This window comes from Bos taurus, chromosome 19 (assembly GCF_002263795.3).
Source record: "Bos taurus isolate L1 Dominette 01449 registration number 42190680 breed Hereford chromosome 19, ARS-UCD2.0, whole genome shotgun sequence".
NCBI lineage: Eukaryota > Metazoa > Chordata > Mammalia > Artiodactyla > Bovidae > Bos > Bos taurus.
In genome coordinates this window covers 53,953,566-53,977,536 of record NC_037346.1, presented here as the reverse complement: position 1 = coordinate 53,977,536, position 23,971 = coordinate 53,953,566, and the positions used below count along the sequence as shown (strand labels likewise).

Genomic DNA, 23,971 nt, shown 5'->3' with positions numbered 1-23,971 from the left:
CCACCTGCTATAAAAAGGCTGGGTCGCGCGCACACGCGGTACATGTGGCACTGTGGTACATGTGCGTCTGGTGGTACAAAGCGGGGATGGACGTCTCCGGTGGAAATCACAGGCACGAGGCTCCCTGGAAGAGGATGTCTAAAGAGGTAGGAGAATCACAGGGAGAGAGGCTGGGGCTAGGAGTGTAGCTCAGACATTACATGAGAGTTAAGAGAAAAGTTTAGAATCATTCCTGTGGGGGCTGTTGGTACAGTGTAGCAGGTCCCCAAAGCTTTAGCACTCGGATTTATTTTACTTCTCTCCACAGACAGGCTTTTGCTAGCCTGATTTTAAGGGTAGAATATGGAAGCCCTGGCTATATTAATATTTATAAATATTAACCCCAGAGGAGGTTGGGGCCGAAGTTCCTAACCTTAATCTGAGGTTATGCAATGTGCAGAGAATGTGCCAGACCCGAAGGAAGCAGAAAGGCTGGTATTACTGCAGGATGGTCGTGAGGGTTAGAAACCTCATGTGTGGGGCGCAGTTCTTGATCCGCTAGCCTCCTGTGTTCCCCCTTTGCCTGGCAAGGAAATAAAGCCACTCTTTCTCTCTCCTTCATTAAAAAAGAAAGAAACCACATATGCAAAACACTCCTTATGATTATCATTCAATTTCCGGATTACTTTTCCTGCATTTTAAGCAGCAGTTCTTTCTCAGATCATGGACACATCTAAGAATGTGATGACAGTTATGGATACTGCCCCCAAGAGATTCCATCCTCTGTGTGTGCGTGTGTGTCTCTCTGTCTCTCTCTCGTCTTTCTCTTTTCTCACACAAACCCCTACAATATGAGAGCACTCTCAGAACCCATTGCATTACCATTCTTATAAGTAAATAATAGCAAAAAGGACGATGATAGCAATCACAGAGTGTGCCAGGTATGGCTGCAAACATCCTATGACCACAGACGGTACAGACCCAAACACCACTGGCCAAGAGCCCTGTTCAATGGGACGAGGAGGAAACCCACATCTGAGTGCTTAGCTTTACTTCATGTACATGCCTTATAGCTTTCAGCCTCACCAGGCTAACCGTGATCAAAGCTATAGGGTGTGTACATGAAGTGAAGTACTGTTGTTTTGCTCATTATACAAATGACGGAACTGACTGTAAGAAAGTCGCCCAGGGTAAAAGAGCCTGCAAGTGTTGAAGCTTGGATGGCACCCAGCCCATCTGACTGTAGAGCCTAAGACCTTTCCGTGAGGCCACCCTTTCTTCAAATTTCCCAGTCCAGCCTTTGCCCATTTTTTGTTTGCTTTCTTTATTTGTTTTGTGGTGGTTGTTGTGTGTCTGAGTGCTTTCTCCAAAACCTGGTTCCTTACAACTTTCTGATTAAGTCTGAACGTCTTAGCTTGACATCCAAGACTCACTCTCCACCCTCCAGCCCCGCTTCCTCTGCGTTTCAGCAATTGAGGCTGGTCAGCATTTCCAATCATCTGACCTTTGATTCCTTCCTCTTCACCTCTGGGTCACTGATTCTGCTGTGACCTTCAGTCAGCTTCATGTCCTGTCAGGGAAGATCAACTTCACGTCACTGTCTCTGCAATGACTACCCCAGCTCTCTAGCTTCCTGTGATCTTTGCTGTAGAAGTGGTGCCCATGGCGGCATTCACTGGGACACCTTTATGGGTCCTCATTTCCCTTTAAGGCTGTTCTGCTGGTTAAAGGCAAGGCACTGCCCTCACTGCAAGTGTCTGACAGCACTTGCAATCTTGTTTCTGTTGTATCTGAAACATCTAGTTAATTAGTGGGGGGACAGTGGGGCCTGGGTTGCCAGGCTGGAGGCTGGAGGAGCTTGAAGGAAGCTAAGGGCATCTATAAGAGATATCAGGGAAGGGGCTTCTCCAGGCAGAGAAGAGCATCCAGGCACGTGGAGGGGCGGGGGCAGGGTCTGCATGGAGGTCAGAGGTCTTACAGAACCTTGTGTCTGTGTCCCACAGGAGCTGGATAACCAGTACTCCCCCAGCAGATGGGTTGTCAGACTGGGAGCAGAGGAGGCCATGAGGACCTATTCACAGATTGGAAACGAAGGTACTGGGGGACCTCTCTGTGGCCGCTTTGGGTGGACTTTAGCATGTGGCAGTGGTTCAAGATGCTGGGGCAGGGAGGAGGAGCCTCATAGCCCCAGCCTCTCCGGACAGTTCCCAAAGTCCAGGCATCTCATCTGCTTGGGGAGCCCTGGCTGCAGGACTGCCAGGGGGAGGGAGGCTCAGAGACTGTGTTCCACATCCCTGCCTGATCAGCCAACCAGCCAGCTATGCCCAGGCCTTAAGGCTACAGTGGTCCAGAGAAGTAGAGTGAAAAAAGGAAGGTCTCCCACGCAGCTGCTGAAAGTGGAATGTTGTTGCTATTTACCAAGTCAAAGAAGCTTTTTTTCTTTTTAATGAAATCAGGGCTTGGGAATCTGTAAGCTAGTGAAGTCTCAAGGTTGATTCCCATCTCAGTCCTGGGTCTCCAGAGTGTGTGCTGCCACCTTTTGAGCTGGGCCGGGCAGGCAGGTTCCACAGGGAATGTGTGGGTGAGGAAGCAGCCAGCCCCTCCTGCAAGTCGGAAAATTGGAGGTTGGCAAAGGCACTTTGTTCCAGCAGGCCAGATGGAGCTCCCGGGATCGATGTTCTCTACACCGAGATAACCCAGCTGGAGGGACAGGCTAGTGGGGGTTTATTCCAGCACATTTCAGCACCTTCCCTCTCCTGATAGAGCTGGAGCTGTGTCCTGGGCTCTCCAGAGTTCCCTACCATGCCTAGCTCGGCACCAAATATGTCTCTATAGACTCAGTATATATTTGAGTGCGCAGTGACACCTATGTGAGCAGGTAGCAAACCTGTTTGTCTACCGTAATTGTCTTGAGGGAAAAAAGAGCTGACCCTTTAGAGAAAGGGAGTCTCTCATAAGAAGCAAGGGCTAAGAAGAGACTCTGAGACTCCAAAGTAAGCCCTCGGAGACTGTGTTTAGCCATCCCTCCCGAGAAGCCCTGTGGACAGCTTTACATTTACATCCCACCTCCCTTCCTGTTTTCGATGCTCCAGCTGGCCTAGAGGTGCCGCCAGCGCATCTGCCCCATTTCATTGGTGAAGAAGGTGAGTGTGATGATGGGGCATTCAGGCCAGGTGAGTGAGAAGAGCCATGCATGCAAGGGTTGGAGCCTGTCTCTATTGGAAATGTTGACATTTTGTTCATCATCGACTTCTTTGGCACAAATTTTGATTTTAAAAAATACTGCATTTACATATTATCTGTCTTTGTATTGGTCAGCTCAGGTTACATAACAAAATGCCACGGGCTGGGTGGCTTAAACAATAGGAATCTCTTTCTCCCAGGGCTGGAGGCTGAGAAGTCCAAGGTCAAGGTGCCAGCTGATTTTGTCCCCTGGTGAGGGTCTCTTCATGGCTTGCAGATAGACCTCTTCCCCCTGCATCCTCACATGGCAGAAAGAAGAGAAAGAAATGCTCACCTTTCTTCTTATAAGGCCACTAATCCCACCACGAGGGCTCCATCCTCGTGACCTCAGCTAAACCTAAGTACCTCCCCAAGGCATCACCACATTGTTGTCGTTCAGTCGCTGACTCTTTGCGACTCTGTGGACTGCAGCCTGCCAGGCTCCTCTATCCGTGGGATTTCCTAGGAAAGAATACTGGAGTGGGTTGCCGTGCCCTCCTCCAGGGGATCTTCCCAACTCAGGGATGGAACCCAGGTCTCCCGTATTGCAGGCGGATTCTTTACCATCTGAGCCACCAGGGAAGCCCATCTGCTACCCTAGTCCCTCCTAAATCCACCTAGTCATTAGGCTGGCCATCTGAGTTTGCAAATTGTCATTATCCAGAGGAAAACAAAAAATCCCCATATCCTTATGACAAAAAATGGCTTTGCAAGTTGTAGCTGGATGGGTATTGGAATTAGGATCCTGTCCTCCCATGGATTATCTTGCTGATAATACATTTCAAAGAGATAGCTCCCAAGGACTCCCCTGGTAGTCCGGTGGTTAAGACTTCATCCTCCAATTCAGGGGGTGCATGTTTGATCTCTGGTCAGGGAGCCCACATGCCTCACAGTCAAAAAACAAAAACAGAAAATAGAAACAGTATTGTAAAAACTTCAATAAAAAACTTTAAAAATGGTCCACATCAGTAAAAACCCAAAGAGCTCCCAGGTCTTTGAGAAAAACATTCCTAAGTTGTAAAACTGGTAAGAGAATCATTTAGCTTTAAAAAATATTTACATGCATTCCCGAAGGGGTAGAGAAAGGATTTATGATGATGTCTCCTAAAAATAAATTCTCCAAGAAAAGGGAGGGAGGTAAACTCCCTTTTCCTTTTTTGCACCAGGAAGGACATTGTTTTTCTTTTGATCTACTCCATCCTAACATCTTCCACCAGTAACTTGCGGTGGGCACTGTTCTCTTCCAATGAGTAGGTCATGTTTATTCTCCCCCAAGACCTGGCCTCTCCCAGGCTAGTGAACACGGGCAGAGGGAAGTTGGAAGAACTGTGTCCTCTACCAGTAGCTATTAAATTTGTTTAATAAGACTCTCAGTAAAAATGTTTTAGAAAGCCGTGGCGACGGAAAGAGATTACAACACTGGGAGATGCAGAACAACAGGGTTTATCCAGCACCGGCATGTGCTCAGCGGATTCGCCTCCAGTGTCTGAGCCCCCGGGCTTTATTCTGGGTATCTTTTATATGCGTGGGCTTCCGGGTCCTAGTGACTTTCCAGCCTACGCAGTTTGGTTGAAGCCATAAGCAGGCCGGTTCACAGAAGCAGAGGTGGTGAGCATCAATAAGCAGGCCACTTTCCAGAAGTGGAAGCAGTGAGCATAGCAGTAAATTTCAGTTCAGTTCAGTCTCTCAGTCGTGTCCGACTCTTTGTGACCCCATGGACTGCAGCATGCCAGGCCTCCCTGTCCATCATCAACTCCCGGAGTTGACTCAAACTCATGTCCATTGAGTCTGTGATGCCATCCAACCATCTCATCCTCTGTTGTCCCCTTCTCCTGCCTTCAATCTTTCCCAGCATCAGGGTCTTTTCAAATGAGTTGCAGTAAACTTAAGCAACTATTTTAGTTTCTTTTTTTTTTCCTCTTCAAAAATACATTGTTCAGTTCAGTTCAGTTCAGTTGCTCAGTCGTGTCTGACTCTTTGCGACCCCATGAATCGCAGCACTCCAGGCCTCCCTGTCCATCACCAACTCCCGGAGTTCACTCAAACTAACGTCCATCGAGGCAGTGATGCCATCCAGCCATCTCATCCTCTGTCGTCCCCTTCTCTTCCTGCCCCAAATCCCTCCCAGCATCAGAGTCTTTTCCAATGAGTCAACTCTTCGCATGAGGTGGCCAAAGTACTGGAGTTTCAGCTTTAGCATCATTCCTTCCAAAGAAATCCCAGGGCTGATCTCCTTCAGAATGGACTGGTTGAATCTCCTTGCAGTCCAAAGGACCCTCAAGAGTCTTCTCCAACACCACAGTTTAAAGGCATCAATTCTTCGGCGCTCAGCTTTTTTCACAGTCCAACTCTCACATCCATACATGACCACAGGAAAAACCATAGCCTTGACTAGACGGACCTTTGTTGGCAAAGTAATGTCTCTGCTTTTGAATATGCTATCTAGGTTGGTCATAACTTTCCTTCCAAGGAGTAATTTCATGGCTGCAATCACTATCTGCAGTGATTTTGGAGCCCCCCAAAATAAAGTCTGACACTGTTTCCACTGTTTCCCCATCTATTTCCCATGAAATGATGGGACCAGATGCCATGATCTTCGTTTTCTGAATGTTGAGCTTTAAGCCAACTTTTTCACTCATCAGGAGGCTTTTTAGTTCCTCTTCACTTTCTGCCATAAGGGTGGTGTCATCTGCATATCTGAGGTTATTGATATTTCTCCCGGCAATCTTGATTTCAGCTTGTGTTTCGTCCAACCCAGAGTTTCTCATTGTACAAGAAACTAATTTCAAAAATACATTGTACAAGAAACTAAAGAAGGTGTGTGTGTAACCAGGCTGGGGGCACATTTCCAAACTCCCTGTCCCTCAAGCCACGCCTCGCCCTAGGAGAGCCAATCACCATCGAGGTGGGTGGGGGCCTCGTGATTGACAGCTTCTGCAACTGACAGCCTCTCCGAGGGATCCTACTTTTTAAGGCTGAGTTGGCTCTTTTTCCTTTCCACCAGATAAAACCAAAGGGCCCACTTTTGTTTATCTGTGATAGGATACACCTAACTTAAAATGTACCATTTTAACCATTTTACAGTGTACAAGTCAGCGGCATTCAGTACATTCATGTTGTTGTATCATCTCCTCTGTGTGGTTCCAAAACATTTTTCATCACCCTGGAAGGATACCTCCCTACCCGTTAGGCAGGCCCTGGCAACAAATGACTGCTTTCTATCTCTATGGATTTTCCTATTCTGGATGTTTCCTATAAATGGAATCCTACAAGATGTGATCTTTTGTGTCTGGCCGCTTTCCCTTAGCACAAGGTTTTGGAGGTCCGTCCTTGTTATAGCCTGCCCGGGCTTCATTCCTATTTATGGACGAATAATTTTCCGTTGTGTGGATGGACCACGTTTTGTTTATCCATTCATCCGCTGATGGACATTGGGCTATTTCCCCCTTTTGGCGATTGTGAAAAGTGCGGCTGTGAACATTCACGTACAATTTGTTTGAAAGCCCAAATTTCTTAGTCCTAATTTCAATAGAAACAGCCATTCTGCCAAACTGCATATATTAATATATAAATGTTTACCGACACCTGCGTCATGGGCCAGTAGCAAACATTATGGGGCACCCATTGTTCACAGACCACATTGTAATAGCCCCGCCCTGCACTATCTGAGGCTGGCCATTTTTAGGCAACAATTGTTTTCTGATTACAAAAGGAGCATTTGCTTACTGAAAAGGATTTTGGAAAATAAAGCCATCAATAATTCTGCCACCCATTGTTCACATTGTAATGCGGTTTCTTCTAGTCTCTTTTTATTTTCTCCTGGAAGAAAACGTTCTGTATTAATAGGGTGCAATCCTGGTTTGTTGTGGGGTTTTTTTGTGTTTTTTTTTTTTTTTTGGCTGAGCTGCAGGGCTTGCAGGATCTTAGTTACCTGACCAAGAATTTCACCGCCATGGAAATCTACAAGTCCTAACCAATGGACCACAAGGTAGCTCCCTGCAATCTTTTTTTTTTCTTTTGATAGTATGAACAGTGTTAAAAATTCTTTCTAGAAGAGATAGAAAATACTATGTGTAAAATAGATAAGCAACAAGGATATATTATTGTACAGCAGAGGGAAATACAGCCATTATTTTGTAATAACTTTAAATGGACTATAATCTATAAAATGTTGAATCACTGTGTCATATACCTGAAACTAATGTAATGTAATAAGTCAACAATAGTTCAGTTAAAAAATTCTAACCCCAAATAATTGAAAATAAGTACTCAAATACATGTACACACATGTTCATAGCAGCATTATTCACAATTGCCAAAAGGTGGGAAAAGTCCAAATTCATCCACAGATGACTGGATAAACAAAGTGTGATATGTCCGTGCAATGGAATTATTTTGGGCACAAGAAAGGAATGAACTACTGATGCATACTAGAACATGATGGACACTGAAACACAGTGCTCACTGAAAGAAGGAAGGCACAAAAGGTCACATTTATATGTATGATTATTATTTATATGTATGATTCCATTTATGTGAAGCATCCAGAACAGGGCAATCTGTAGAGACACAAAGCTGTGATTACAGGGGCTGCTTAATGGGTATCCCTCTGAGATGAAAAAAAATGTTTTGTTGTTTAGTCACTAAGTCATGTCTGACTCTTTGTGACCCCATGGACTGTAGTCCACCAGGCTCCTCTGTCCATAGGATTTCTCAGGCAAGAATACTGGAGAGGGTTGCCATTTTCTTCTCCAGGCAATCTTCTGGACCCAGGGATTGAACTTGCATCTCCTGCATTGGCAGGCAGATTCTTTTACCACTGAGCCACCAGGGAACCCCTGAAACAAATGTTCAGGAACTAGATAGAGGTGATGGTTGCAAAGCGTTGTGAATGTGCTAAGTGCCACTGAATTGTTCACTTTTTTCTTTTTAATAACACCATCAATTTTGACTTGTTCACTTTAAAATGGTTGGGACTTCTTCGGCAGTCCAGTGGTTAAGATCTCAGGGTTCCACTGCAGGGGCCTCAGTTTGATCCCTGGTTGAGGAACTAAGATCCCGTATGTGGAGAATCAGAAGGAAAGTTGCTTTTTCTCTGACTTTGGACTAAACATGACTGAACCCCAGAAACCCCCACTACCCCACAACCTCCCAGAGCTTCTCCAGCTTGTCCACTCGTCCTGCCAGACCAGATACTCCCTCCCTATTTGTGTTCACAGACAGACTTAAAAATCCTGTATTTGTCTATTCTTCCCTCCCCCCCCCCCCCCCCCCGCCCGCCAGCCCCCAGAAGTCACTGATCTTTTCACTGTTTCCATTGTTTTACTTCTCCCAGAATAGTTGGAATCACACAGTGTGTGGTCTTTTCAGATCTGGCTCATTTCTATAGAACATGTTGCTACCTGACAGTTACAACTGCTTGTCCCCCTCTTTAAGGGGTAAGCCACATATGATTGGGATATTTTTTTTTCCTATTTTATCACTGCAAAATTCCAAAATGGGCACAAGATCGCTGCTTATATAAATATTTGTTTTCTAAGTGAATTAAAAGACTGAGAGGGAAGAGTTCTGAAACTAGATGAGGGGACTTCCCTGATGGTCATGTGGTTAAGGCCCCATGCTTCCAACGCAGGGGGCGCAGGTTCAATCCCTGGTCAGGGAACTACGATCTCACATACTGTGTGACCAGGCCAAAAAAAAAAAAAGAGTGTACAGAAAATAAATTTAAAAAAAGGCTGGTGGACCCTAACCACTTCTTAAATTGCTCCCACAGCACCTGATAAACTCTTGATCTTCAGCTTTCTGACACCATCTGATGGGTCTCCCCGCCCCACGCCTGCATTAGTCTCTAGGGATTCTGGCCCCTACCTCTCCTAATTGCTCTCACACAGTGCTCAGTTGGGTCTGGAGACGGGTAGTTTCTCTCTGTCAGAGCTGTGACACTTTGGACTGTAAGCAATAGAAAATGAATTTTTGCTTTCTCAAAAAAGGAAGTTTGTAATTGGGTTTATCCTGGAGCGTCTTGTTGAAGCCCCCCAGTGTCCCTGCCTGTAGATGCAGCACCTGGAGGGCTGGCAGTATTCAGGCTCTGGGGGGAGACAGTGAGTCACCCTAGTCTCTGTCCCTGCACCCAGCTGCCTGCCATCAACCCATCACGCCACTTCCTGGAGAGAGGCAGTTTCTCTGTGTCAGGCTCAGCTGGGTTTTTTAATATCAGAGGGAGACTTTTTTTAACACGTGACAACGAATCTTGACAGCTGCCTGGTCTTAATTGCTCTTCAACTTAGAGCATACGTTTCATTACCTTTTTCTTCGTTTTGGCACAACATAAATCTCATGGGTGCACGTGTACTTCCAGAACTCTTGTGTTAATTAAATCGCTCCCCTTTGCTGAGCCTGCGGTATGAGGAGTTTGTCCAGAACAAACACCTTCACACCTGGAGGGAAGGTGGTTGGCAGACCTCTCAGGGAAGGTGAGCAGGGGAGCTCTGGGGCTTTTTGGAGGGAGTGTGGGGCTGTCATGGACTGAAAAATTCATGTGTTGAAGGGACTTCCCTGGAGGTCCAGTGGTTAAGACTCCAAGCTTCCACTGAAGGGGCAGGGGTTCGACTCCTGGTTGGGGAACTAAGATATGCTGCACAGCACAACCAAAGAAAAGAATAGGAGAAAAAACTGTCTTCCCTTAGAAAAATTACTTGGGACTTCCCTGGTGGTTAAGAATCTGCCTTCCAATACAGGCAACGCAGGTTTGCTCCCTGCTTAGAGAACTAAGGTCACATGTGCCGAGGAGCAACTAAGCCTGAGTGCTGCAACTGAGACCTGATGCAGCCAAATAAATAAATAAATATTTAAAAAATAATAATTATTATTATTAAAAACCTCACACGTTGAACTCCTAGCTCCTAGTGGGGCTGTGTTTAGAGAGGGGGCCTCTAAGGAAGAAAAAAGTTAAATGAGGTCAGAAGGATGGAGTCCTGATCCAGTAGGATTGTTTGAAGAGACACAGAGGGTTCGTCTCCCTAGAGAGAGGGAGAGCTGCTCCCAAACCCAAAGAGGCCACGGGAGCCCCCAGCCAGAAAGCCCTCTGCCATCCCGGGGAGGACCCTCGCCAGACACCTCCCCTGCCGGCACCTTGATCCTCCCTTCCAGGGTCTTGTTGTCGAAGCCCCTGAGTGTATGTATGACATTTTGTTAGGGCAGCCCCAGCAACAGACAGGAACCTCAGATCAATGGGATGTGATGTAAGTTACACCTGGCTCACACCTGCAGGGCTGCAGGGAGCCCTGGTGAAAACGGGGGAGAGGTGAGGGGGATCCAGGGTGGTCTCAGTGGGCGCAGGGAGAAAATTCAGGATTCAGGATAAACAGAGAGGGAGCCAAGAGACTTTCCTGATGATCTGGTGAGGTTTGCTTTGGCCTAAAAACTGGCACAACCAGTTAAATAAATTAAGGTGCAGCCATAGGACGGAATAGCAAGTTACCTATTTATTAAAAAAGAAAGAGAAGAATGAGGAAGCTGTCTATGTACTGATTAGGAAAGCTCTCCAAGAAATATTAAGTGAAACAGGCAGAAATGCATTTCATATGCTGCCATTTGGATTTAGGGGAGAGAGATTCCATATCCATGACAGTCACCTTGTCAGGGGTATTTCATGGAAATGGCTGCTGTATATTTTTATAAGCCGATTATTATTTCTTCAAAAGAAAAAGTAAGTAATGGCATCTCACTTAATGCTCAGATAGCTCATAACTTTCACAGGTACCTGCCCGTCAACTTTTCAACACAGTTTACAAAATATGATGACATTCTTAAAAGACATTTCAAGTTAGGGCTTCCCTGGTGGTCCAGTGATTAAGAATCCACCTCGCTCTTTCCCTTCGGCACCCCATTTAAGATCCTAGTCTCACCATGGGTTGCCGCCCCACCCGGTGTTACTGGTATTGTCAGAACAAACTGAACCCGAAGTCTGACTTCTGCCAAGGTGTCCCTGATGCTAAGATCTGCATCTTTGACCTGGAGCAGAAGGCAAAAGTGGATGGGTTCCCACTCCGTGGCCACACAGTGTCAGACGAGTGTGAGCAACTCTCCTCCAAAGCCCTGGAGCCTGCCTGGGTTTGTGCCAACAAGTCCATGGTGAAAACAGGGCAAAGATGGTTTTCACATCCAAGTGGGGCGCCACCCCTTCCATGTCATCCGCATCAACAAGATGTATCCATCCTCACCAAGCTGCAGAACAAGGAGCATGTGACTGAGGCCCTGCGCAGGGCCAGGTTCAAGTTCCCTGGCCACCAGAAGTGGGAATTTGCCAAGTTTAATTTGGATAAATTTGAAACATGTAAGCAGAGTAATAGTTCATGCCAGATGGCTGTGGGGTCAACACAGCCTGATAGTGTTCCCTTGGACAAATGGTGGGCCCTGCACCCATGAGAGCCTTGGCGTTGTCTCTTCTTTACTCACGTCCACCAATAAATCCTACTTTCGTGTCAAAGCAAACAAAAAAAGGATCCACCTTGCAATGCCGGGGACACCAGTTCGATCCCTGGTCCTGGAACATCCCACATGCCACGAAGCAACTAAGCCCAAGGACCAGAACTATTTAGGCCACACACCGGAACTGCTGAAGCCCTTGCGTCTAGAGCCTGTGGTCTGCAACAAGAGAAGCCACGGCCCATGCACCGCAGTGAAGGATCTAGAGATCCCTGCAGCATCTAGAGAAAGCCTGTGTGCAGCAAAGAAGGCCCAGCACAGCCAAAAATAAAACAAATAAAAATATTTTTAAAAATACATTTCAAATTATTATCATAAATGCAATGCCAAATAATAAATAAAAATAAATATTAAAAAACATATCATTAAAAAGCAACATAAAAATAAAAGGTTTATTGTCTTTGCTCTTATATTTAAAGCTGTAGTCTATCTGGAACTGATCTGATATGGTATGAGATAGGGATCGAAAAACTTTTTTTTCCCATTCAATTGACCCAACACTGTGTAGTGAAATATTTATTCATTGCATAACTTGTGGGATCTTCGTTCCAGACCAGGGATTGAACTCGAGCTGTCGGCAGTGAAAGCACAGAGTCCTAACCATTGGACTGCTGGGGAATTCCCTACACAATTTTATTTTAAGTGGTTTTGATGTGCCCGGTTCTGTTGTACAGAGGTGGGCAAAGCAAAGCCCTTGTTGTCACAGAGCTTATGGTCTAGTGAGGGTGACAGTAAATAAAAATATTTGAAGGATGGATGAATGCTGAGGTCAAAAATAAAGGAGAGAAAGGGGATATACCATAATGTATTTGGCCAGTTTTCTGTTGTAGGTCCCCTGGGCTGTGTCTAAAATGTTTCAGTGTCATAAATAGCATTAGTGTGAGCATCTTTAAAGCAAGTCCTTAAAAATATTTCTGATTACTTCTTATAATAATGGATGGATAAGGTCTTATGCATCAAGGAATATGATTTTCTTGGGCTTTAGTACCTATTTCCAAGTTGCCCCACAGGAAGAACTTACCAGTTTACACTCCCTGGTGCCCAGTGCTGGCGGGAGCTGAGCTGCCCGGGTTTCAGTGATGAAAGTGGGGCCTTTGAGGGACATTGAAAGTCCATGAACATAGAGAGTCCCTTCCTCTTCATGAAAGTGGGGCCCAGCTGGCTGCTCGCCTCTCAAAAGCCAATAAAGAGGCCAGGTTGGTGGGAATGAAAATTTGCTTTATTTTGGATGCCAGCAACTCAGCAGGCGAGGGTGCGGCAGACACCTGTTCAAATGCTGACTTGCCCCCTGGGCAAGAGCTTTTATAGACAGAGGGAGGGAGCTACAGGCAGAAACAGCACAGTCAGCTCTGACAATCATCTTGAAATTGGTCACCAGTGGTCTGACCAGCATCATCTTAATTATTTTAGGTACAGTTAATCTTCAGTTCCACAGTCGGCTTGTTTCCATTTCTCTGAGGCCAGTTCTTACAATTGTGGCAGATTGCATCGTCTGGCTATAATCTAGTCATCCTGTAGTTAAATTTTTCCACATGGTGCGGGCTTTATCTGTAAGACAGCTCACAATATAATCTATAGCCCTTGAGAAGGAACTAAAAGTCCTTGCCTATGTTTTATGACATTATTATTATTATTTGGTCTTCTTTGACTGTTTTCCTTCGTTTCTGCATTTTCTCACTTCTCTGATTAAACTTATTCTTTGGCTAATATTCCACAGACAAAAGGCAGCAGATGACATGGGGGACAAGGACCATAGAGTCCTGCTGTGTTTCACTCCCACCTCTACGCCTTCGCCTTTGATATTTAATTTATTTACAGTCCCTTTCCTCCTTTCTCTCAACCCCAGTCCTAAGCCAATTTTCACATCACTCTGACCTCTGCCATCATGGCACTCAATTATGTATTCATAGTGTTTTATAGTACTTTTGCCTGGGAAATCCCATGGGCGGAGGAGCCTGGTAGGCTGCAGTCCATGGGGTCACTAAGAGTCGGACATGACTGAGCGGCTTCACTTTCACATTTCACTTTCATGCATCAGAGAAGAAATAGCAACCCACTGCAGTGTTCTTGCCTGGAGAATCCCAGGGATGGCGGAGCCTGGTGGGCTGGCGTCTGTGGGGTTGCACAGAGTCGGACACGACTGAAGTGACTTAGCAGTAGCAGTGTTTTATTATCTATTTGTTTCAAGTGATTTTATATCTTAGTTTCTAGAAGATTATTTTTTCAAATACTTGGACAAGTTTATACTTCCAGGAGCATGTAGCCAAGGGTAACACTCATAATAAACATGTAATAGAGTAGAGGTAGAAATGGTGCCGGTCAACTGCCAGCTCACCAGAGACAGACATTGAAGATAGTACTGCCTCCACCCAGATGGGCCAGTCTGATGTCTTTTTAACTATGCATCTGGGGGAATGCTTCAGACCCCAGGCCCAATTACCATATGGACTCGGGGAAGCACTGACCTCTGGAGCCAACTGGTCAACCCAAAGGGGCTTTCGGCAAAATAATAACAGAACGTGCTGCTGCCTGAGGTTGTACTGACAGTGATTTGTCCATTTCCGGAGACAGTCACCAAGAGGGCCCGGGCCACCGGGAGGAGCCTGCTCAATGTCCCCTACGGAGACGGCGACGGAGAGAAATTGGACATCTACCTTCCCGAGGCAGTATCTGAAGGTAACTGGGGGCTGGTGGTTGCCCTCGGATCTCAGCTGGGAGCCCTGCCTTGGCCCACACGCCCTTTGTTTTGTCCTACAGCTATGCCTTTCCTGGTGTTTTTTCACGGAGGATACTGGCAGAGCGGAAGGTGAGCCACGGAATGTGAATGAATGGAGAAAAGAGGAGATTCGTCTTTGCCTGGCCTCTTCCTTTCCTGGGACTGCTGCAACAACTTACTGCAAACGTGGGGGCTTCCTAGGACAGAAATGTCTTCTCTCACAGTCCTGGAGGCCAGGAGTCTGAAATCAAGGTGTGGGCAGGGCGGCGCTCCCTCCGAAGGCTCCAGCTTCTGGGGCTCCAAGCTTTTTTCACCTTGTGGCTGCATCACTTCAAACTGAGCTTTGATCTTCACATGGTCTTCATGTGTCTGCATCTCCATCCTTCCTCTCATTTCTGTTACAACATCACCAGTTATTGGGTTTAGGGCCCATCTTAAATCCAGGATGATCCCGTCTCAAGATTCTTAATTATGTCTGCATTGTGTGTGTGCTCAGTCGCTTCAGTCGTGTCTGACTCTTTGTGACCCTACGGACTGTAGCCCACCAGGCTCCTCTGTTCATGGGGTTCTCCAGGCAAGAATACTGGAGTGGGATGCCATGCCCTGCCCCAGGGGATCTTCCTGACCCAGGGATTGAACCCACATATCCTGAGTCTCCTGCATTGCAGGTGGAGTCTTTACCCACTGAACCCCCTGCAAAGCCCATACCTGCATAGACCCTATTGCAAATGAGGTCACATTTACAGGTACCAGGGTTTAGGATTTGGACATGTCTTTTGAGGAAAGACACTGTTGAACCCACTATATTCAGTGAAAAGCATGTTCAGTCTACTCTCCAATCATGGAGAACCACAGTGACTAACCATCCCATTTTGCTCAGAACTGAGTGGTTTCCTGGGGGTTGGGGCCTTTAGCAGTAAAAAAAGAGAGAGTCCCAGGCAAACTGGGATTGGCCCCAGTGGGTACCCTAAGATAAGCAGAGGGGTATTTGGATTTTCACGGACACTGTTGTTCCCTAGGATCATACTAAGGAGTTGCTTATTATAGGATCTACTGCCCTTCAACCACGGCATTTTAATGTTGCACTTATTGCATTTTTACCCTTTGCCTTGTGAGGCTCCCTGCATGTCTGATCTTCAGTTCTCAGAAACAGCATCCGAAGAGAAAGAACATAATTATCTCTATTTCACAGAGGAAGAAACCGGGCTTAGAGATTAAATATAGTCTCTAGGGCGCCACAGCTAGCATGTGATGTGATAAGGACAGAGCCTCACTTCTTCCCTTACCGCCCTGGGTCAGAGAGGGGCAGGGCTCCGGGTGGACCAGACACTGAAGCAGTCTAGTGGCCAAGTGGCCTCCAGTTGTTATGTCTTTGTCTCCTTCTGCAGCAAGGACACATCAGCCTTCATGGTCAACCCACTGACAGCACAGGGAGTGGCCGTGGTGATAGTGGCTTATGACATTGCCCCCAAAGGTAACGAGTGGTCTTGCAGGTACAAGGGCCACTGGGATTTGGAGGGGAGAGAGCCCCTGATGGAGCCTGACACAGCTCCTGCCCTCTGCACAGGCACCCTGGACCAGATGGTAGACCAGGTGACCCAGAGCATCATGTTTGTCCAGAAGCAGTATCCAGGCAACCAGTGGGTACCACTGCAAACTTTCCTTTTGTCAGACTGGGTGGGAGGACAGTGGATTCATCTCCTTGGATGCAGCCCAGCCATCCCTTCTGGCTTTGGAGCAGAAGGCAAATGGGATCCCCTCGATACTGGGCTGTGGCTTTGATTACACTGAAGGCAAACCCTGCTCTCTGCTCTGACCCACTGAAGGGGAATTTACCTGTGTGGACACTCTGCTGGGGCCCACCTCGCTGCCATGATGCTCCTGGCCGACTGGACCAAGCATGGAGTCACGCCCAACCTCAAAGGTTTCCACGGAGAATGAGTCTGACTAGGCAGCCTTCACCCTGCCCTGATGGGCCTGAGGGTCTATACCAGTTGCTTGAAATCTCAACAGCTGTGAGTGGCTTGACCTGGGGGCTTTGGGCCCAGGGAGCAGGGCCTGCTTTGCTTCTTCTCTGCCGCTTCCCTTGTCTTGCCCCTCTGACCCTGGAGGCAGGTTGGCCCCATCTTGCCCCATCCAGCAGCCTGGCTCAGTGACTGTTCTCTGCCTTCACAGGCTTCTTCCTGCTGAGTGGAGTCTACGACCTGGAGCCCATCATGCACACCTCTGAGAATGCCCCCCTCCTCCCAGCCCTGTAAGTCACTTGTCCCCTCATCCCCCTCAGCTGGCCTGCAGCCAGTGAGGAGGGCCGGGGGTGCAGCAAATGCTTTCCTCTGTCCTGACCACACCTACCCCCACACCAGGGAGGATGCTCAGAGGAACAGCCCGCTGTGGCAGCTGGAGACGGCCCCCACCCAGCCCGCGGATCCAGCCTGCCGCATCCTGGTGACTGTGGGCCAACACGACAGCCCGGAATTCCACCGACAGTCCAGGGAGTTTTATCAGGTACCCCGGGCACCCCTCTTTTGGCTTGAGGTTGAGGGTCGTCCAATCTTATTATTTTCCTGTTTATTTCACCTAAATGGACCCTATGATACCAATCATTTCTTCAACAAATACTTAGTGAGCAGCTGGTAAGCAGGTGCGAGAGCCCTTCTCCAGCTCCGCCCGCCCTCCCGGCCAACGAGCCTCATGTTTCCTCTTCCCTCATTTCTCTTACACAGACATTGTGCCAAGGAGGGTGGAAAGCCTCCTTTGAAGAGCTCCATGATATGGACCACTTTGAAATCCTTTGGAACCTAACCCAGGAGGACTATGTGCTCACCCAGGTAGGGTGCATCCCTTCACTGTGACAGAATGTGTCTTGCCACAGCCCTTACACGTGAGGCAGGGTGGGCAGGCAGATGGTACAGGGAGTCCCCTTGCTGGTTCTTTGGCATCCTGGCATCCAAGGGACCTGAAGATAAGGATGGAGGGCCACTCTTGCTTCCTGAACTTCACCTGCCTCTGAAACAGCCCCAGGTGATCTGCAGAGGCTGGTCCTGGGCACACCAATGGGATCTTCATGGGGCCAGGCAGGTGTGAAAAGTATTAGCCTGCTTGTGTGTAAGCACAGACAACCCAGCTCCATGGGGATAGGTTGGATGGATTTGACCACATGAATGTTTAGTACAAATTTAATGTGGTGAACCCTTTTAAAAGTGTAAGGGTAAGAATAAAAAAAGTCTGAGGATAAAAAGGAACTCTCCTACACTGTTGATGGAATGTAAATTGGCGCAGCCACTATGGAGAACCACATGGAGGTTCCTTAAAAAACTAAAATTAGAGTTACCATATGATCCAGCAATGCAACGATTCTGCTCCTGACTTATGTCCAGGACTGGAATTTTTGTTTTGTCCAGAAAAGACAAAACTCTAATTCGAAAAGATACACGCACCCCAGTGTTCATAGAAGCACTATTTATAATAGCTTAAATGTCCACCCATAGATGAATGGATAAAGAAGATGTGTTTTATACAAACACATACAAACACTGGAATTTTACTCAGCCATAAAAGGAATGATATAATGCCTTTTGCAGCAATATAAATGGACCTAGAGATTATTATACTAAGTGAGGCCAAAGACGCGTATCATCTGATTTCACTTATATGTGGAATCTTAAAAACAATACAGGGGAATTTATTTACAAGACCAAAATAACTCACAGACAAGAAAGCAAACTTGCAGTTACCGAAAGGGAAGGAGGGGGATAAATTAGGAATTCGGAATTAACAGACATGTAAAATAAACAGCAAGGACCTACTACCGTATAGAGGGAACTATATCAGAGGGAACTATATTCAGTATTTTGTAATAACCTATAACGGAAAAGAACTTGAAAAAGAGTAAAGTTATATATATATATAACTTAATCACTTTGCTATATACCTGAAACATTGTAAATCACCTATACTTCAATTTAAAAAATTATTTTAAAAAATCAATGGATAGATTGGGGAAAATATTTTCCATGGACCCAGAAAATATACAGTTACTACTTTCTCTTTTCTTTTTCTCAGAAAGTGGGTACCTGATTAGCCGTACTTTTTTTTTAATATTTACTTTTTCCCTCCAGTTTCATCGAGTTAAAATTGACACACAGAGCTGTGTAAGTTTAAGGTGTACAGTATAGTGATTTGACTTACAAACATCATGAAATGAACCATAGTAGTTTTAGTGAACATCTACCATCTCATAGATGCAAAAGAAAAGAAAAAGAAAAATTTTCCCTTGTAATGAGAATTCTTAGGATTTATTCTGTTAACAGCTTTCATATATAACATACAGCAGTGTTAATTAAATTGATCACACTGTACATCATATCCCTAGTGCTTATTTATCTTATAATTTATCTTATAACTGAAGGTTTGTACCTTTCACCACCTTCCTCCAATTCCCCCTCCCTCCAGCCCTGATTAGCTGCCACCACAATAGGACTTTGATAGCATTCAGATTTTTGGTTTTGTTTGGTTTGGTTTGGCTGCTTCGGGATCTTAGTTCCCCAACCAGTGATTGAACCCTGGCCCTCCGAAGTGAAAGTCCAGAGTCCTAACCACTGGACTGCCAGAGAACTCCCCATAGCATTCAGTTTTAATTAACATAGTTAATATCCTTACCACACAAAGAGCACTTTCAAATCAGTTGCGGTTTAGTCGCCAAGTCATGTCCAGCTCTTTTGCAACCCCTTAAACTGTAGCCCACCAGGCTTCTCTGTCCATGGGATTTCCCAGGCAAAAATACTGAAGTGGGTGGCCATTTTCCTTCTCCAGGAGATCTTCCCTACCCAGGAATCGAACCCATGTCTCCTGCATTAGCAGGTGGATTCTTTACCACTGAGCCACCAGGGAAGTCCTTCAAATCAATAAAATGGTTCTTTTTCTTTTTTTAACTGAAATTAGGTGATTTGCAATAGTATGTGTAACATAGTGATACAATATTTCTATATAGCTTATTCTCCATTGAAAGTTATAAAAATTGGCTATATTTCATGCAGTGTACAATATAACCTTGTAGCTTATTTATTTTATATATAGTAGTTTGTACCTCTTATTAAGTGTAGTAAGAGCAGGTCTTATTCCTCTTTAAGAACAGAAATAAATAGAAAAAATGGACAAAGAATTAGTGATAATTAAAAAATAAATATAGATGGCCAGTAGAATGGTGGAAGATTAAAATGCACTATTGATCATAGGGCTTCCCTTGTGGCTCAGCTGGTAAAGAATCTACCTGCAAAGCGGGAGACCTGGGTTCAATCCCTGGGTTGGAAAGATCCCCTGAAGAAGGAAAAGGCTACCCACTCCAGTATTCTGGCCTGGAGAATTCCATGGACTGTATGTATAGTCCATGGGGTTGCAAAGAGTCAGACACAACTGAGCGACTTTCACTTTCACTTCACATTGATCATAGAAATGTGACTGAAAATGAGTCCTCTCCCACCTCTCGATGGAAATGTTCTAGTATGATTATGTCCAGTGCTGATGAGAATGTGGTGAAGTGGGGGAGGCTTCCTTGGTCCTTCTGGTGGAAACACATGTTGACTTGATGTTTCTGGGGTACAGCTTGGCAAAATGGATGCAAGTCTGCTGACCCAGTAATTCTGATGCTTGGAATTTGTTTTCAGGATAATCAGAGAAACACTGAAAAATAGTCTCTACAGCTTTATTAATGTTCAAAACTTGGAAACAACCTAAATATCTAATGAGGTTAATTGCTGATATAATCAGGTAATAGATTGAAGTTTGTGAAAATTTCTTAGGATATATTAAATTGATTCAAAAGTAAGAGCAAAAACACAAAAAATAACTAACCTAGCATCTCCCTAGTTTCATGATACTTATACAGCCAGACCCTTCAGTTCAGTTCAGTCGCTCAGTCATGTCCAACTCTTTGCGACCCCATGAATCGCAGCACGCCAGGCCTCCCTATATATCACCATCTCCCGGAGTTCACTCAAACTCATGTCCATCAAGTCGGTGATGCCATCCAGCCATCTCATCCTCTGTCGTCCCCTTTTCCTCCAACTCCCGGAATTCACTCAAACTAACGTCCATCGAGTCGGTGATGCCATCCAGCCATCTTATTCTCTGTCATCCCCTTCTCCTTCTGCCCCCAATCCCTCCCAACATCAGAGTCTTTTCCAATGAGTCAACTCTTCGCATGAGGTGGCCAAAGTACTGGAGTTTCAGCTTTAGCAACATTCCTTCCAAAGAACACCCAGGACTGATCTCCTTCAGAATGGACCGGTTGGATCTCCTTGCAGTCCAAGGGACTCTCAAGAGTCTTCTCCAACACCACAGTTCAAAAGCATCAATTCTTCGGCGCACAGCCTTCTTCACAGTTGGTCTGTGAAGACATATGTATGTATGCATCCATACATCCATACATGACCACTGGAAAAACCATAGCCTTGACTAGACAGACCTTTGTTGGCAAAGTAATGTCTCTGCTTTTCAACATGCTATCTAGGTTGGTTATAACTTTTCTTCCAAGGAGTAAGCATCTTTTAATTTCATGGTTGCAGTCACCATCTGCAGTGATTTTGGAGCCCTTAGAGGCATGTATATGCATCCGAAAAAACCATTGACCAGTGGTATCGCAAGTGCTTTTAAAAAAAAATTGATTTCCATATTTTCTACCGTGAACATGTGTTACTTTTTAAAATGAATACTCCGTGTTTAATTAATTTAATTTATTTATTTTGCTGTGCTATGTAGCATGTTGAATCTTAGTTCCCCAGCCAGGGATCAAACACCATGCTCCCTGCATTGGAAGCATGGAGTCTGAGCCACTGGACCACCAGGGACACATCCCTTGTATTACTTTTTTAACTGAGGAAAAAAACAAGCATTCATAAATGTGTATACATATGCGCTTGGATGGGTCTGACTAGGGGATCTTCCAAACCCGGGATCTTCCAAACCCAGTGATCCAACATGCATTGCCTGCATTGGCAGGCAGGTTGTTTAACACTGAGCCACCTTAGCCATAAATGACATCTGTTTTTTAAAAACCTAATAAATATTTTAGATTTGGGAAGCCATATGGTCTCTGACAAAACTACCCAACTCTTGCCATTGCTACTCAAAAGCTGCCTCGTGGGCTTCCCTGGTGGCTCAGTGGTAGGGAATCTGCCTGTCAATGCAGGAGACTTAGGAGATCCAGGTTGGATCCCTGGGTTAGGAAGATCCCCTGGAGGAGGAAATGCCAACCCGCTCCAGTATTCTTGACTGGAGAATCCCATGGAGGAGCCTGGCGGGCTACAGTCCACAGGGTCACAAAGAGTCAGACACAACTGAAGCTACTTAGCACACACATGCTCCAATAAAACTATTTATGGATGCAGAAATTTGAATGTTACGTAATTTTTACATGTCACAAAAAATATCCTTGTTTCGATTCTTTTCCCCAACCGTTTAAAAACATCAAGCCATTCTTAGCTCATGGTTCATACAGAAACAGGCAGCGAGCCGAGGCGGAGGGAAGTGTATGTTTGGTTCATGGAAACATTTCAAATGAGAGATGGAAAGGAGCTCATTTAAGTTACATTTCTGTGACCACAAAGGCAGCCTGTTTCTTTAATCAAATTCCTTCCCAAGAGATCCTCCCAAGAGCCTCTCCAACTCCAGAGCTATTGTATTTTTTCCTTCCTGCTGCAGATTATTTTGAAAACAATCTTCCAGGAGTCCTGATGACACCTGAACCCTGCCACCGCCAGCGTGTATCCCGACTGGGAAGCTTTTCTGGGAACCCCCCTGCTTCCCTCTCCTGCTGGCCTCAGCTCTACCTGACCCCGGAGCGCCTCTGTTTGTTCACTCATCCCCCGACCCCGCCCCGCCCCGCGCCCCCCGGCCAGAATCAATTCTTCATGCTGCTCTGAAGCTGAGTACAGATCTCCATGGCCCTCCCCCCGCCTAGATCAGGTGGGCTCAGGGAAGGTCTGGCCCAGGTCCACGCCGTGTGTGTCACCCAGAGCACCCCTCCGGCTGAGAAGGTGAAGAAGAAATGACAACTTGCAGCCAACGTGAAGAGAAAGAGCTCTCTAAACCAGTTTTTGTTCCTTTTTTTGTTTTTGTTTTGCCAAACCACACGGCATGTGGGATCTCAGTCCCCAGACCTGGGATTGAACCACAAAAGCCCCTGCACTGGGAGTGTGGAGTCTTAACCACTGGACCGCCCAGTGGTTCAGGGAAGTCCCTGTCCCTTTTATTTATTGATTTTGCTCCACTTTTTCATGTCTGCTCGGTCCTGGGCTCCACCTGACGTCTGGCTTCATCCCAGAAAGCCCTGGGATGTTATCTTTGGAACTAACACTTTGACCAAATTAGCCCTTGTGGCTCAGTGGTAAAGAATCTGCCTGCCAATGCAGGAGACGTGGGTTTGATCCCTGATCCAGGAAGATTCCACATACTGTGGAAAAGCTAAGCCCGTGCTCCATAGCTATCGAGCCTGTGCTCTGGAGCCCGGGAGCCACAGCTACTGAGCTCATGTGCTGCAGCTCCTGAAGCCTGCACAGTGTAGAGCCTGTGCTCCACAAGAGGCCACTGCAGTGAGAGGCCCTCGTGCCCCAACTGGAGAGTAGCCCCTGCTTCCCACCACTAGAGAAAAGCCCGCACTGCCATGAAGACCCAGCAGAGCCAAAAATAAATAAATAAATAAAATAAAAACCCAAATAAGCTACAAGGATTTGTTGTACAGCACAGGGAAAATAGCCGATACAACTGTATATGGAGTATAATGTTTAAAAATTGTAAATCACTTTGTATACATGAAAGTTAATTTATATAATATTGTCAATCAGCCATGCCTCAAGAAAATCTCAAAAAATGGCTCAGATTAAAAAATATATACATATATGTGTATATGAGTGTGTTATGTGTGTGTGTGTTATAGAGAGAAAGAAAGGAAGAGAGTGAGAATGATAATACACATCTGCAAAATGTAAACAATATCTGAGTAAAGGGTACATGATTATTCCTTGTACTATTATTGCAACTTTAAAATGATATAAATAAAAGTCACCAAAAAGTGGAATTTCCCTGGCGGTCCAGAGGCTAAGACTCCACACTCCCAGTTCAGGGGGCCCAGGTTCGATCCCTGGTCAGGGAACTAGATCCTACAAGACAGAACTCAAAGATCTACAGGCCGCAGCTAAGACCTGGCACAACCAAATACATAAGCAAAATAAATATTTAAAAAAATTCAGATGTTAAAAAATGGACCCCAGACATAGGAGGTCAAAGGCTCAAAATGGTAGAACCTGGTTTTAATAAAATTTGATACAGCCAAAAGCTAATCCATGAATTTAAAATTTTGCTACAAAACCCTACAGAAATTGTTAATAGATAAAGTTTCAGTTGGGGAAGATGAAAGAAAATGTTCTGGGGGTGGATGGGGGTGATGGTTGCATGGCAAAGTGAATGTACTTAACGCCACTGAGCTGTACGTTAAAAATGGTTGAAATGGTGGCGATTGTTTTGTAATGAGTTAGAACATTAAATCAATATGTTGTGCAGCTGGAACAAGCA

At 45.7% G+C, this 23,971-nt stretch overlaps 1 protein-coding gene and 1 pseudogene across 7 annotated transcripts; both read left to right on the top strand.

Annotated features, from left to right (window-relative positions):
* The first annotated feature begins 35 nt into the window (after window positions 1-35).
* On the top strand, window positions 36-23,971 carry AFMID (arylformamidase). Of its 7 annotated transcripts, none has more exons than XR_009491529.1 (11): window positions 36-146; window positions 1,983-2,073; window positions 14,260-14,364; window positions 14,446-14,494; window positions 15,793-16,044; window positions 16,231-16,328; window positions 16,580-16,658; window positions 16,768-16,909; window positions 17,128-17,232; window positions 20,576-20,803; window positions 22,103-23,971. XR_009491529.1 is itself a non-coding variant. In NM_001192502.1 (11 exons), exons 1-11 carry the CDS (start codon window positions 87-89, stop codon window positions 22,133-22,135), a joined length of 921 nt encoding a protein of 306 aa, NP_001179431.1. In that variant the 3' UTR covers window positions 22,136-22,552. The 7 variants fall into 7 exon arrangements, 6 of the variants coding, with proteins under 6 accessions (XP_010814846.1, XP_024835907.1, XP_059734038.1 ...); NM_001192502.1 differs by lacking the exon at window positions 20,576-20,803 and having other exon boundaries at window positions 87-146; window positions 15,793-15,878; window positions 15,972-16,044; window positions 22,103-22,552; XM_010816544.4 differs by lacking the exon at window positions 20,576-20,803.
* On the top strand, window positions 2,083-14,249 carry LOC112442704 (large ribosomal subunit protein uL16-like; annotated as a pseudogene).

Excerpts from the sequence above, each read along its gene's own strand:
- AFMID (XM_010816544.4), top strand. The coding sequence starts at position 60 with ATGTGCGTCTGGTGGTACAAAGCGGGGATGGACGTCTCCGGTGGAAAT. Across the intron at positions 14,365-14,445 it reads TCCCGAGGCAGTATCTGAAG|CTATGCCTTTCCTGGTGTTT; the intron begins GTAACTGGGGGC and ends TTTGTCCTACAG. Across the intron at positions 16,659-16,767 it reads GCCCCCCTCCTCCCAGCCCT|GGAGGATGCTCAGAGGAACA; the intron begins GTAAGTCACTTG and ends CCCCCACACCAG.